Source organism: Callionymus lyra, chromosome 1, assembly GCF_982586985.1.
Source record: "Callionymus lyra chromosome 1, fCalLyr1.hap1.1, whole genome shotgun sequence".
Classification (NCBI taxonomy): Eukaryota; Metazoa; Chordata; class Actinopteri; order Syngnathiformes; family Callionymidae; genus Callionymus; species Callionymus lyra.
This window is the reverse complement of record NC_141818.1, coordinates 11,710,504-11,723,188: the sequence shown is the minus strand read 5'-3', so window position 1 is coordinate 11,723,188 and position 12,685 is coordinate 11,710,504. Positions and strand designations below refer to the sequence as shown.

The 12,685-nt window shown below is 42.0% G+C and overlaps 2 protein-coding genes across 2 annotated transcripts; both read right to left on the bottom strand.

Moving 5' to 3' along the window:
• Nucleotides 1-1,704: 1,704 nt before the first annotated feature.
• On the bottom strand, nucleotides 1,705-2,572 carry cldn26 (claudin 26). The gene has a single exon (XM_087800704.1). It carries the CDS (start codon nucleotides 2,540-2,542, stop codon nucleotides 1,898-1,900), a length of 645 nt encoding a protein of 214 aa, XP_087656830.1. The 5' UTR covers nucleotides 2,543-2,572; the 3' UTR covers nucleotides 1,705-1,897.
• Nucleotides 2,573-4,264: 1,692 nt separating this feature from the next.
• Nucleotides 4,265-12,173, bottom strand: lztr1 (leucine zipper like post translational regulator 1). The gene is made up of 19 exons (XM_087793534.1): nucleotides 11,650-12,173; nucleotides 10,911-10,973; nucleotides 10,784-10,840; nucleotides 10,637-10,716; nucleotides 10,458-10,566; nucleotides 10,263-10,346; nucleotides 10,129-10,186; nucleotides 9,902-10,041; nucleotides 9,631-9,832; nucleotides 9,391-9,501; nucleotides 8,560-8,652; nucleotides 8,400-8,495; nucleotides 8,129-8,318; nucleotides 7,885-8,054; nucleotides 6,901-7,184; nucleotides 6,683-6,832; nucleotides 6,431-6,536; nucleotides 5,110-5,190; nucleotides 4,265-4,779 (listed from the first exon to the last, which is right to left on the bottom strand). Exons 1-19 carry the CDS (start codon nucleotides 11,799-11,801, stop codon nucleotides 4,663-4,665), a joined length of 2,343 nt encoding a protein of 780 aa, XP_087649660.1. The 5' UTR covers nucleotides 11,802-12,173; the 3' UTR covers nucleotides 4,265-4,662.
• Nucleotides 12,174-12,685: the final 512 nt, after the last annotated feature.

Below are 12,685 nucleotides of genomic sequence, written 5' to 3'. Positions count from 1 at the left end.
TGATTTTCTGGAACTCCTGTGTTGTTCTCAGTATTATCTTGATCTTAAAAGTATATACTTTTTTGAGTATTGTTTTGATTGTTTAAGCGCTTTGTGACCCTGGTCTGGAAAAGCGCTATATAAATAAAAATGACTTACTTACTTACTTACTTACTAGGATGTAGCACAAGATAAAAAGGATACAAGGATTGTTGCTCTAAATTAAATCTTTTTCGGAAACACTTGACCTCACCAGACATTTGAACAGACTCCCCAAACACTCCTTGAGTTGTCTTTTCTTTGGATCACATGAAACAAACTCATGGCCCAGGGGTCAAATTTGGCCTGCCAAGTCAGTATGTGGCCTGCCAGATAGTTTGCTCAAAACAAGGCGGACAAATATTCATATTCATATTGTATCCGATAAAGATGCCTTAATAATAAAGATAAGATAAGGAACGGAGATTTGATGGCAATCTGATACTCTAGGGAAGAGTCGGTTCTAAAAATGGGTAAAAAATTGGTTCAGCCCGGGAGCAAGAGAGCCAAAGATTTTCCACCCTTGTGTGTTAGAGTTGGACCACCAATCTTCAGAAGTGGATGTGATTTTCAAATAGGAAATCATGAACACAACAGTAATCATTTTTCTTGAGATACAATCTACAAAAGTAGCAACACATTAAAAGACAACTTTTTGTTCTTTTTTCAACAGAAAAGTGTTTATTCTTGTGGAACAGAGTTGGCACTTTTACCTACAATACAAATAAGGATTACCCCCATCAATCTTTTCTTCTTCCTTTGAAAACGTTCAAAATATTTTGGCGCCTAGAAGCTTAAATGAACCCAAAACCATTTTCTTTTCTTAGTTATCATATACAACAAGCCCCTCAACACTCTTTTATAGACTTTTCTTCATACAAACAGGAACTGGAATAATAACGAAAATTAATCTGTGAATTAAAAAATAAGTATAATAAAGATTTCGTTCAATTTGAAGTTGAATACAAACAGTGGTTTGGAGACGAGACAGTGTGAATGTTAGATAAGAAAAGGGAGAAGGTTCATGGACGACTGACCACTGCAGACAACTATAAAATATCATCATCACCAGAAAATGAATAATTAATCAAATAATTGACAATTAGACTATGTAGCGAAGCGAGTTTATATTGGATGCCAAGTCACTCCTGGTAGTGAAATTCTATCCATAGAAGCTGCAGGACAGGAATGCTACTCAGTCGTGACGTGAAGTCAACACGCGCCATTTTGAGATAAACAGGTCAAGTAACAGTTGATCAAAACAGCAGCTCATTAACTCTTGTGTTATTTCTGGGTCAAGGTGACCCTGTGGCCCGAAAACAAATGTGTTTGTGGGATCCCTTGTGTTAGGTTGACCCAGAGACAAAACAAGGGATAAAACAATCCTAAAGTAAATTAAAATGAAGCAGTGTAAGATTTTGTCGTTTGACTTTGATGATTGGTTGCCATTTTTCAAAGACCTTGACTCCAACTATTATTTTAACTGCGGTCTCCACTACGCACTCTGCTTGACTGCCATGTGAAAGTGTTTAATCCTGAGAATACTTTCTAACGCTTCTAGGTAAAGAAAAGATAACAGGAAATAGCCTTTCTTGTTTAATCAGTGACGTTTATTTTACGACAATGCGATCACACTTTTCCAACAGCCAGAAATCTTACGTAGTACCGTTTTAAAACAAGCAAATATTTCCGTCCTTTCATCATGAAGCTTCAATAAAGCTGAACAAACAGAGTTCACCAGTAGAGGGGAACATTTGAGAAGTAGGTTCGATCAATAGGATGATAACCGAGTGTAGACTATCAGTCCAGAATCCGGAATATTAAAAAAAGTATCCTGTTAAATTTTCTGTGAATCGGATTTATTTCCTCACGGCATGTCCTACAGAATCTCAGTCTTCAAGTAATGTTGGCTCCTGTTCCTCACTTCCGGTCTCAAGGGTTGCCGGTCGTAATCCCCCATACACACAGCCACGAAGAAGAGACTCCCTCCAACGACCAGAGCCAAACCTCCGAACCACCCGGAGAAGATGGCCTCTCCGTACTCCCAGCGAGGCATCACATCTGGAAAACCCTGGTCCCAGAACTCCACCACAGTGGTGTAGGCCAGAATAGATACTGGGGTCAGGGTGGTCAGACCTGATATCCAGGACAGAACTCCGGCCAGGATCAGGAGGCCTCTCTTCACACCAGGCTGGCCCGAGAACATCCGGACCCCCTCCAGACCAGGGAAGGCCGCCAGCAGAGCGAAACCTCCCGTGAATATGGACACCAGCATGAGAACTCTGGAGATCTGCAGGTCCAGAGGAAGACCCAGGATGGAGTCGTACGCTTTACACTGCACCCCCACCTCCTCGGTGTAGAGACAGGCGTGCCACAGTCCAGAGTACCAGTTCTCCAACTCGTTCAGGTCCGAGTTCATGGTCTTCCACAGTGGAAGGAAGGTGGTGACCAGAGAGGTGACCAGACCGCCCGAGGTCACGAACAGAGCCGTCCTCTGCATCATTGTAGTGGTGAGGAAAACCATCTTCTTCTCCTTCTACCGCTGCTGCTCCCGAAACAGTCTGATCTGCTTCTGACCAGGTGAAGGATCTGAGGAGGCGGAGCAGCCCGACCCACCGGCCGAGGTGAACTTCTTCAGGAGACTCATAAGAAAATCAGGTCCGAAAACAGACACCCTGTTGTGTAACGTGGCAGCGAACAAGGGAGCTCTTATTGAAGGGTTGTCTTCCATGTGTGTGTCCAGGTGTGTGTGCAGGAGTCAGTAACACTCACACACAGAGGTGAACCAACAGTAGAATCACAAGCGTTTTTGCTTAAATTATGAGTTTAAATCAGTTTAAGTACCTCAAAGGTTTATTTATACATCCGTAAAACATTCTCATAAAAGAACCCTTGGATCAAAGATAAGAGCCAGCGAGACAAGGAAGGTCAAACTGATGCAGCTAAGATATTATTTCTTTCGTTCATATTGGCTGCTGGAATCTGTCCCAGCTACACGGGGTGACACACAAAATATTAACAGATGTTCATGTCAATAAATAGTAACATTTCTCCAGAGTTATAGCTCATTTAAGCTCAAAGATAGTGAGGTTAATCAATCTATACTATCACTGGTGCTTTTGCTATATCTGGAGCGCACGAATGCTCCTCCCATGATGCAACACTAATAGACTAAGGGACTCATTGGTTCCTCGTGCTATTAGATTGTTTAATTATGAGTTTGGAGGTAGGAGGGTAGTGAAAAGATGATGGATTCCACGTTAATCTTGGTATCCTCTCTTTGTGTTATTTTTTTTATCTGTGTTCTTTATGCTTGGATTTTGTCATCTTGCACTTTGTTCTTTTTATTTGACCTTTGTTCTTGTTCTTATGAATCTATCGTCTGTGTTGCTGTGAACTGGAAAAACGATTCCCAAAGGAGACCTCTAGAGGGTTTAATAAAGTTTATCTATCTATCCATCTTATTTAATGTTGTTTCTATGGCCGTCTTTAAAATCCTGAATAAAGACCTGGAACACAAGAGAGCATTGTTGGAGCTCATCAGCTGTAGAGTCGTGGAAACCGAAACCTCTGGAGGTCAAAGCTGGTTCATCAAGAGGTCAGGACTTCAGCTGTTCGGATTTCAAAGTATTTGCAAAAAGGTATATGTTCTTCATACAATGTCTCCACAGACTGGTCGTAGAAAGCCATCACTTCATTTGTATCTGGATAGACTGTGATTCATGTGTAAGTTATTGTTGTGTTAAGTTATTGACCTTTATGATTACAGGAGAAGATGTCAATAGATTGATGGTCTTTTTACTTTTAAAGTAAAACAGTTAACTCACATCTTTGTGGCAGAGTTTAGGATATGTCACGATACCATAAAAAAATAACAAACATTAAATAATCATTCATATTTTAACTTTATTTGTTTGTTTTTTTAACTTTTTTGGCAGCTTAATTACTCAGAAAGGCAATATTTCAAGAGTGGCACTGGAATACTATACTGCAATAACTGGGCTAGCTAGCTAAAATAAACTAGCTAACTAGCTAAAAGATACTGATAAACATGATGGACAAGGCAACTAAAGTATAAACGGAAGCAAATTCATTTCAGGAGGGCAATTACCAATTTATCTTCCACTTTTCTAAACACGAAAGCTAACTAGCTAGTTAGCTAGTAAGCCGGTAGCCGCACTGGCTAACTTCCTGTGAGCAACTGCTGGAGAAAAAGAGGAGCTACAGGAACAACAGAGGCAGCAAACCTGGTTTTGCCTTTATTCATGTCTTTACATACATTAAGACACATCTTTTGGAATCGGCAGATGATAAATGACAGCGATATACAGTATATAGCGAGGTGTATAACACTCGTCTGGTTATCGATACCTTTGAGCGAGAAGAGAATGAAATGTTCCCAGAGAGTATTAGTTGAAAGTTTCAACAGCATTCGGATGTGTGGGCGACCCGGACAAAACACGGCTAAACCATAAAACACGTAAAGCAGCAGCAATGATGAGATCAAAGGAAAAGAAGGAGGACGCTCTGGACAAAATAAATTAAAAAAAACAAAGGGTGACGTCTGCAGACAGAGAGAAGAGTACTCAACATCCATAGGAGGGAATGACAACAGGAAGTGACATCAGAGGGGGAAAAGCTCTCCTAAATGTCGGAGCCCATCTCGGCACACTGTTTGTCAGATATGTGAGTAGCTAGAGACTCAATGATGTCCAACAGCAGCAGCTGGCTGAGAGAGCGCAGGTTGGAGAGCTTGGAAACCTTCAGATGGGAGGAGAATAACAAATTAAATCAAGACCAAAGGCGTCAAACGGAGTCAAATGAGAAGTGAGGGAAAACGTGAGCAACGAAACGTGCACAAGCGAGACAACAAAAAAGTGCGCTCGCAACTTCTTAACACAACAAAGACGGATCACTACTGGGGTATGAGCTGCTTGTTCAGCCGGGGTCCCCGCTATGGAGGGGCAGGAGGGGTGACCACGCACGGGGCCAACGGTCAGGACCCCCGCCAAGATGACGTGACTACAGGGTTAGCTCAGCTGCACCGATTGGGCAGCAAACCCCCAACACCTCCGACACAAGCCCACCCACCTTAATGAACTGGTGGACAATAATGTGCAGGCAGTGCTTCTTCATGTCCAGAGCCTGAGTCTTGTCAGCCGCCTCCAGAATCTGTCACAAGAAAACAGCAGCTGTTAAATCAAGAGAAGTAAAAAAGTTCAGCATTTCTCTCAAGCTGATTGACACAGATAACTGATGCTGCCTCGTACACACATACTACGACGCTTGCGAAGTAATACTACAGAGCCTTGCAGAGTAATACTATAATAGTAAAAAGCCTGGCGGAGTAAATGCTACCTAGCATCGCCGAGTAACGCTACCGAGCCTCGCTAAATAACGCTAAAGAGCCTTGCGGAGTAACGCTACAGAGCCTCGCGGAGTAACGCTACAGAGCCTCGCGGAGTAACGCTACAGAGCCTCGCGGAGTAACGCTACAGAGCCTCGCGGAGTAACGCTACAGAGCCTCGCGGAGTAACGCTACAGAGCCTCGCGGAGTAACGCTACAGAGCCTCGCGGAGTAACGCTACAGAGCCTCGCGGAGTAACGCTACAGAGCCTCGCGGAGTAACGCTACAGAGCCTCGCGGAGTAACGCTACAGAGCCTCGCGGAGTAACGCTACAGAGCCTCGCGGAGTAACGCTACAGAGCCTCGCGGAGTAACGCTACAGAGCCTCGCGGAGTAACGCTACAGAGCCTCGCGGAGTAACGCTACAGAGCCTCGCTGAGTAACGCTACTGAGCCTCGCTGAGTAACGCTACCGAGCCTCGCGGAGTAACGCTACAGAGCCTCGCGGAGTAACGCTACAGAGCCTCGCGGAGTAACGCTACAGAGCCTCGCGGAGTAACGCTACCGAGCCTCGCTGAGTAACGCTATCGAGCCTCGCTGAGTACCGCTTCCAAACCTCGCTGAGTAACGCTCAGTAATGCCACTGAACCTCGCTCCCAAACCTCGATTAGTAACGATATCGAAACACGCCGAGTTCGTGGAGTTAGGCTACCGAACCTCGTGGAGTTAGGCTACCGAACATCGTGGAGTTAGGCTACCGAACATCGTGGAGTTAGGCTACCGAACATCGTGGAGTTAGGCTACCGAACATCGTGGAGTTAGGCTACCGAACATCGTGGAGTTAGGCTACCGAACATCGTGGAGTTAGGCTACCGAACATCGTGGAGTTAGGCTACCGAACCTCGTAAGTAAAACCAGATTAATATAAAGGTGCACTGTCGATTTCTGAGAAAGTTAAACTATATTAGTATGTCTTACATACAAAAATTGAAATGCAGGTTAAGGCACCAAAGACACAAAATACCCAGAGAAATCAGTTTCACATATTATTAGTTCTTTGAAAATACCTGCAGGACGTTCTCCACGGTCACATTCATCTCCAGATTCTGCTTGCAGTAGGCCTGAAGTCGGTTGTTGGAGAAGCCGTAGTAGTACGGTGCAGCGAAGAGGTATCTTTTTTTACGGTCAAGGAGAAGAGGCTGGTTGAACAAAAGTCTTCTTAATCATTTAACTCATTTAAAACTGAATATTAGTAACACGAAGTTCAATCAGGAGCTTTAGCAATGATTTCTTAGTCAACACGATTTCCAAAAAGATACAGTGAATCCTCTGGTGGCATGTTGACGTCGCCATAGTAGATGTAGCGCAACATGGACTCAAACGCTTGTTTACTGGGAACCATTTCGCCGATGGAGATGTTGACCTGGCCGTCCTCCGGCATGAAGGAGCGGAACATGGCCTCAAAGTAACTGCGGAGGGAGACGGTTGAGTTAAATCTCCTCTCAAACCCTCCCAACAATGTTTTCCTTCTCTGGACCTGGAGCGAGCAGCCAGGATGGCCTTTGAGGCTGGACGCGGGTGACCGTCCAGCAGGAGGATGATGTCACAGAATTCCAGACCGCCTCCCTCCAGGTACGCCTTCATGTCCTGCACCAGAGAGGTGCCGATGTCCACGGGCTGGTCGGAGTAGAGTCTGGGCGGAGGCTGCTGCTTCCTCCTCACGATCTCTACGATCAGTGGCGTGGACAGATGCTCAAACTCCTTAGTCATGATCACCTGGTTGTAGTGGGACTCCTTCACCACGAAATTGAGGCAATGTTCCTGTGGACAGAGGAATGTTTATCTTCTCAATGCAAATGGTTTTAAATGTGATCAACTTTTTTAAATAACGAAAATCGTGTTGAAATAATTATAGTTTATTTATTATTTGATGTTTTTGAAGGAATGTTGCATGTTGGCCACCAGAGGTCAGTGTAAACATACTGAGTGAGCTCTCCAGTGAAATTACTTGTTTATTTCTTTTTTAAAAACAGGTTTACAAAGCATTATTAAAGTTTAAATACACAATTATAAAGGTGAGAAAATACATATGAAGCACAGTAGAAAGACACAAAATAAACAAAAGTAAAAAAGTGACAAAAGAAAATCCATACACAATATATATAAGAAATATCGATATACAGTAAATAGTAAGTGTTTTAGTTAAAATCTTAAATTGATAGCAGCATTACTGGTCTTACATACCTTGTTTATTTTTTATTTTTTTTAATATAAATTAGAAGCATCAGGATCAGAAACATTTCTTTGCCTGTGTTTTGACACTTTCATGGTGAAATTATAGAAGAAAATAATCAAATAATATAAATGAAATGGAATTAGTATGATTAATAAATGATTATTATTGTTGAGTTTCAATGAAGGTGAGTTTTTTTTAGTTAATTAAGATATGTGGACATGACATTTAGGGTCGAGTTAATATTATATAAACAATTAAGTTTGCCGGAAATGAAACACACTTTACCTTAAGCTGGTCCAGTTGCAGCTTGTCAGCGTTCTCACACACACTCAGTACATTCTGCAGGTCGACTGAGGCCTCGATGTACTGCACACACAGCTGCTCCAGCCGTGAGAGTTTGAAGCTCAGTGCCAGCTTGTACACATCCATGATGAGGAGAACATCCTGAACATGACCTAGAAGGAGGAAAAAGACACATATAGCAAATTTGTTGATGCTCTGAAGGACGATCAGAACTTAGATCTGGTACCTCTGCGTGGGTACTGGATCTTGTCTGTGTAGAGGAACTGCATCAGAACTTCAAAAGGCTGAGCTTCTGCCTCTCTGATGGACACTTCCAGCTGTGGCAGCCTGCTCGACTGTCTGCTGCTCGTCGGGATGTCTTTCGCTCCTCCAGCCGCTCCTTCATCGCTCTCCTCCGTCGTCTCCTGCTTGGCCTTCTGCAGACATGAAATTAATCATATTTTACTGAGAAATACAGCGTTTCATGAACATTTTAAAGGTTTATATTTGATTCAAACCTGACGCTGCCGATCTCGAGCCTGCAGGATTTTCTTCCGCAGCCACTGACATCTTGCAGTGACGATGGCGATGTGTCCGAGCACACGCTCCTCTCTCTGACCACAACGCATGTTCAGTGTCCAGACGTTCTAAAATGAGGATCACAGAAAGGAAACTTACCTCCCCCAGGAGGAACTCCACGTCGCAGAACTGGCGGTTCTCCCACAGTTTGCCATAGTCTTCGTGAAGAGTACACTTTGGATAGCAGGAAAACTGCACGACAGAAGGGATAATGAAGTACCATAGACAACATTAAGTGCATGAAAAATACATTTAACTATAATGCTGAGTCAGTATGAACATTAGTTGAAGAGTACGATTGAAAACATAAAGCTGCGACAAAAGGGATAACATTTGCGTGACATTATAAGAAGGGGGATCCCAGACCCTGCTCGGGAGACTAGTACCAGGCCATGAGGCATTTGAAACCAGAGAGAAAAATCAATTTATAGAAGTTCTGTTCTATTGATTATTACTGTCGAAGAGGTTTTTTGTTTTAGAAAAAAACGAGTTTCTCTAAAGTAAGGTTAGCCAGTGACACAGGTCGAGATGGGTGTTTCAGTCAAGTTTACTTAGTATAATAAACTGTAAACTAGTGAAAAACAAACTATATATATACTGTATATGGGCAACTTCTTGCAGGGAGAGGACTCCTGCTGACTCAGCATTATGATTAAATGTATTTTTCATGCACTTAATGTTGCCTTTTCATTTCATCCCATTTAATTTTCACTGTTTTTTTTCTGGCTGGTTTGTCACTACGCCAACAGTAAACAGCAGTCGCATAAAGGTTGGGGAAGTTTGTAATACAAAACAAATTTCCCGAAGGAGACCTCCAGAGGGATCAATAAAGTTTCATCCATCTATTTATCTATCTAATAGGGCACTTGTAACATAAACTCCTGCATGTTTAAAGAATGATCAAATGTTTATTTGTCAAAAGACACAAACCTGGAATCTGTACATCTCTCCACTGCGAACATTGTTATCAACGGTGCCTCCGAAAATGTACATGGCCTCGTGAATCACGGCAGCCGCGTGAAATAGTCTCCCGCTGGGCATCTTGGGAAAGAAGAGAAGAATTCACAAATGCTGAACAAACAGATTTACATTGTTTAGATTTTAACTTTGGAATTTAAATGGAAACCACTAAGCGAGACTTGTGTCTCTAGTGCATCATGTCGTTCTCACCTCACTATCAACACTTGGATGGATCACCTCCCAGGTCTGAGAGTCCACATCATAGCAGTGCAGCTCGTTGGGCAGAGTGTTATCAGCAGCTCCTCCGAACACGTACAGATGGCGGTCAAAGGCGACCATGGTGTGGCCATAGCGGCGCTGTGGTGGCGGCGGAGAGCCTCGCAGTAGATGCTCAGTGGGGATGCGTGTCCACCTGACAGGTGGATAGATATGAATATGGAACGCAGGTGTATTTAAGAGATTAGCAAAGGAGGCTCCTCACATGTGACCCTTGAACTCAAACTGAAAGAGGTTGTTGGTGATCTTGGCACCACTTTGACCAGAAAACACAAACATCTTGTCTTGACACACAGCTACAGGGAAGTTGCAGCAGGATGGAGGGATCTCTCCACTTTGGTCGATCTGAGGGACGTAGTTAAAGAGATCATTATTCACTTGAGTGGGGATTATTTTAAGTGTTTAAGCTTTTATTTTTTTATATTAACTGGCCTCTTCCCAACAGGCATGATCCCGATCCTGCAGGTTGATCGTCCACATGTCGTTTAGCCTTTCAATCAAAACACAATCGTCAGACATAAGGATTTTTTTTTTTTTTTTTTAAATCACACTTATAAATGAAATACCTCGCATTTCCATCATAGCCAGCGAATATCCACAGTTTATCATCGTAGACTGTCGCACCATGAGCAGACCGGGCAACTGGCAGGCTGAAAAAAAGACCTTCTTTTAGTTTAAAGTCACAACACATAAGCAGAAAATATGTTGAAGAAAGAAAATTTAGAAAGTCAATTCAATTGATGAAGTTTTTCATATCATACCTTCCCTCCACTTTCCACTCAGTCCACTGTCCCGTTGCAAACTTGTATTCAAAAAGATCATTTTTGTTTTTCAGGTTGGAGTTTGAGTAGATGTCTCCAGTGTAGCCCCCTGAATCAAGGTTCAAAACATTGTTGAGATAAATGAAAAACTTTAAGATGCAGATAGACTTTGAACTTACCAAACACAAACATGCTGCTGCCATATACTACAGCGGAGTGGTGATATCGAGGGGCAGGAGGGATTCCTGTGGTGAAGGCTCTGAAATGTTCAGTTTTCAAGTTAAGTGTCAAGAGTTAAGCGTAAGAGGAATTATGTGTATCATTACCGACACCATGAGCAGTCCTTCACGTCAAATCGGAGCAAGTCATTCAACATGTTCTTCCTGTACAGATTTAAATTTTATAACTTCGTTCACATCAGTAAATGTACAAAAACTTAAAAGGGTTTCTCACCCATTGTCACCACCAAACACATAAATGGCGTCCTTGTATGCCACAACTGTGTGCTTGCTGCGCCTGGTGGACGTCAGAAAGGAGAAAGGTTTTAAAAACAGTTCATAATGTTGAAAAAAAGACTGGTTTAAATGGGACATTAAATGACCATAGGTGAGGGTAGAGACGTAGATCGACTGGTAGAAGACTTTCGCTTTATGGCTTAGCTCTCTCTGGTCTTAGATTTAAAAATGCGATTATTAAAAGACTAGAAAACAGACAGTGCTTAATCAATGAACCAGTCCATCCATGAATGAAAACAATGAAATGTATCTTTACATTTTCTAACAATGTGGATAATCATTTTAATCTGCTATACAACAATTTAATTAGGTAAAATTATCTGGACAAATTTCATCAATAATTAAATTAAATAAACACCAATTATGCGTTTTAAAAATAGCTGCAATACTACATTTCCAAATTATTTTTTAGTCTGCCTGGAATAAATGGCAGAAAATAAATTATTTTATATTGCTTTCCTTCCATTTTCTACATAGAAAGATATTTATGGGACATTCTGCAGTTTTTAATCCTGGGATTTTGTGAATACAATTCAATTATATATCATGAATGTAAGCAATATCTTCAGCTTAACATCTGATGCTTAATAAATCACAATTATTGAACCTAAGCAGATAAATAAGTACTGTTTCTAACTTAAATCACAATTGGCATGACTCCACTAGAACTGGTGTACCTGGCACCAACGAACTCGTCGCACGGAGGCAGTCTTCTCCAGCGGTGGACAGTCTCGAAGGGACCAAAGTTGAGGGTCAAGTATTCCACGCTGTCGGAGCAGCTGTGGTCGAAGTCAACACTCGGTGCCACTTTGGTAGATTTGAGGGACATTCTTGATTCACCATCGGATGCGGTCGTTTCTCACACCCGGTCTTCTACCGAGCGATCTTCAGCCGCGGCTGATCCCCTCATGTTGAGATCTTTGTCTTAGTGACTGTTTGTTTTTATTATCGCTCAGAATAACTTTCTTTAGAGGATTAACGTCTTCCGGGTGCTGTTGAGTCCAGCTAGCTTTCTACCAGTCACGGCTACGGCGAATGGACACGAGTCGCCAAAATGATTTAAACTCCCCCTGTTCGTAGTTCTTCAGCGGACCAAGATTAATTGGAATTATCATGTAATATAGAAGGAACGGTTCAGAAAAGATGCAACGAAAAGTCCATCAAAACAACAGAACTGTCATGCAAAATGCGCAGCCGCAGACCACTCCTCGCGCTGTGACTCTTCAGCGCCTCCTTGCTGTCGGAGGACTCTAGTGCACTTAAATTACTGATCTACCTGTTTTACAGCATTAGGATTTTGGACACATGGATCCATAGTTAAAGATAATAATATAATAATAATAATGTAAAATTATTAATGAACAATAAAAAAAAGTCATTACCTAATTTCCGAAGATCTCGAGAAGGATGAATAAATTCTAATCTCATCTAATATAATCTAAAAACAAAGATCCCTTAATATTGTGCCAAAAATATTTCAAAATACATTTAATTAATAAATAATACAATATTTGGTTAACAAAAACATTTTATATTGCATCCATTACCCATATTTTGCTTATTTATTTTTATTTCAAATGTATTATATTGTTATATTATATTCTTTTTGGATTCACCCCCCTCCGTATGTCTGGTGCCAGGGTTATCCGCCTCACTTACCTTGTTAATAACCTTGACCGGTCAACTGCAGCTAGTTGATGAAAATTCAATTGA

What these genes read in the sequence shown, in the direction of transcription:
- cldn26 (XM_087800704.1), bottom strand. Translation starts at nt 2,542, where the DNA reads ATGGTTTTCCTCACCACTACAATGATGCAGAGGACGGCTCTGTTCGTG.
- lztr1 (XM_087793534.1), bottom strand. Translation starts at nt 11,801, where the DNA reads ATGTCCCTCAAATCTACCAAAGTGGCACCGAGTGTTGACTTCGACCAC. An exon ending in GGCTATGATGGAAATGCGAG is followed by an intron (nt 10,187 to 10,262) that starts GTATTTCATTTA and finishes TTTGATTGAAAG; the next exon opens with GCTAAACGACATGTGGACGA. An exon ending in CCGTGGAGAACGTCCTGCAG is followed by an intron (nt 5,191 to 6,430) that starts GTATTTTCAAAG and finishes TTCTTGTGACAG; the next exon opens with ATTCTGGAGGCGGCTGACAA.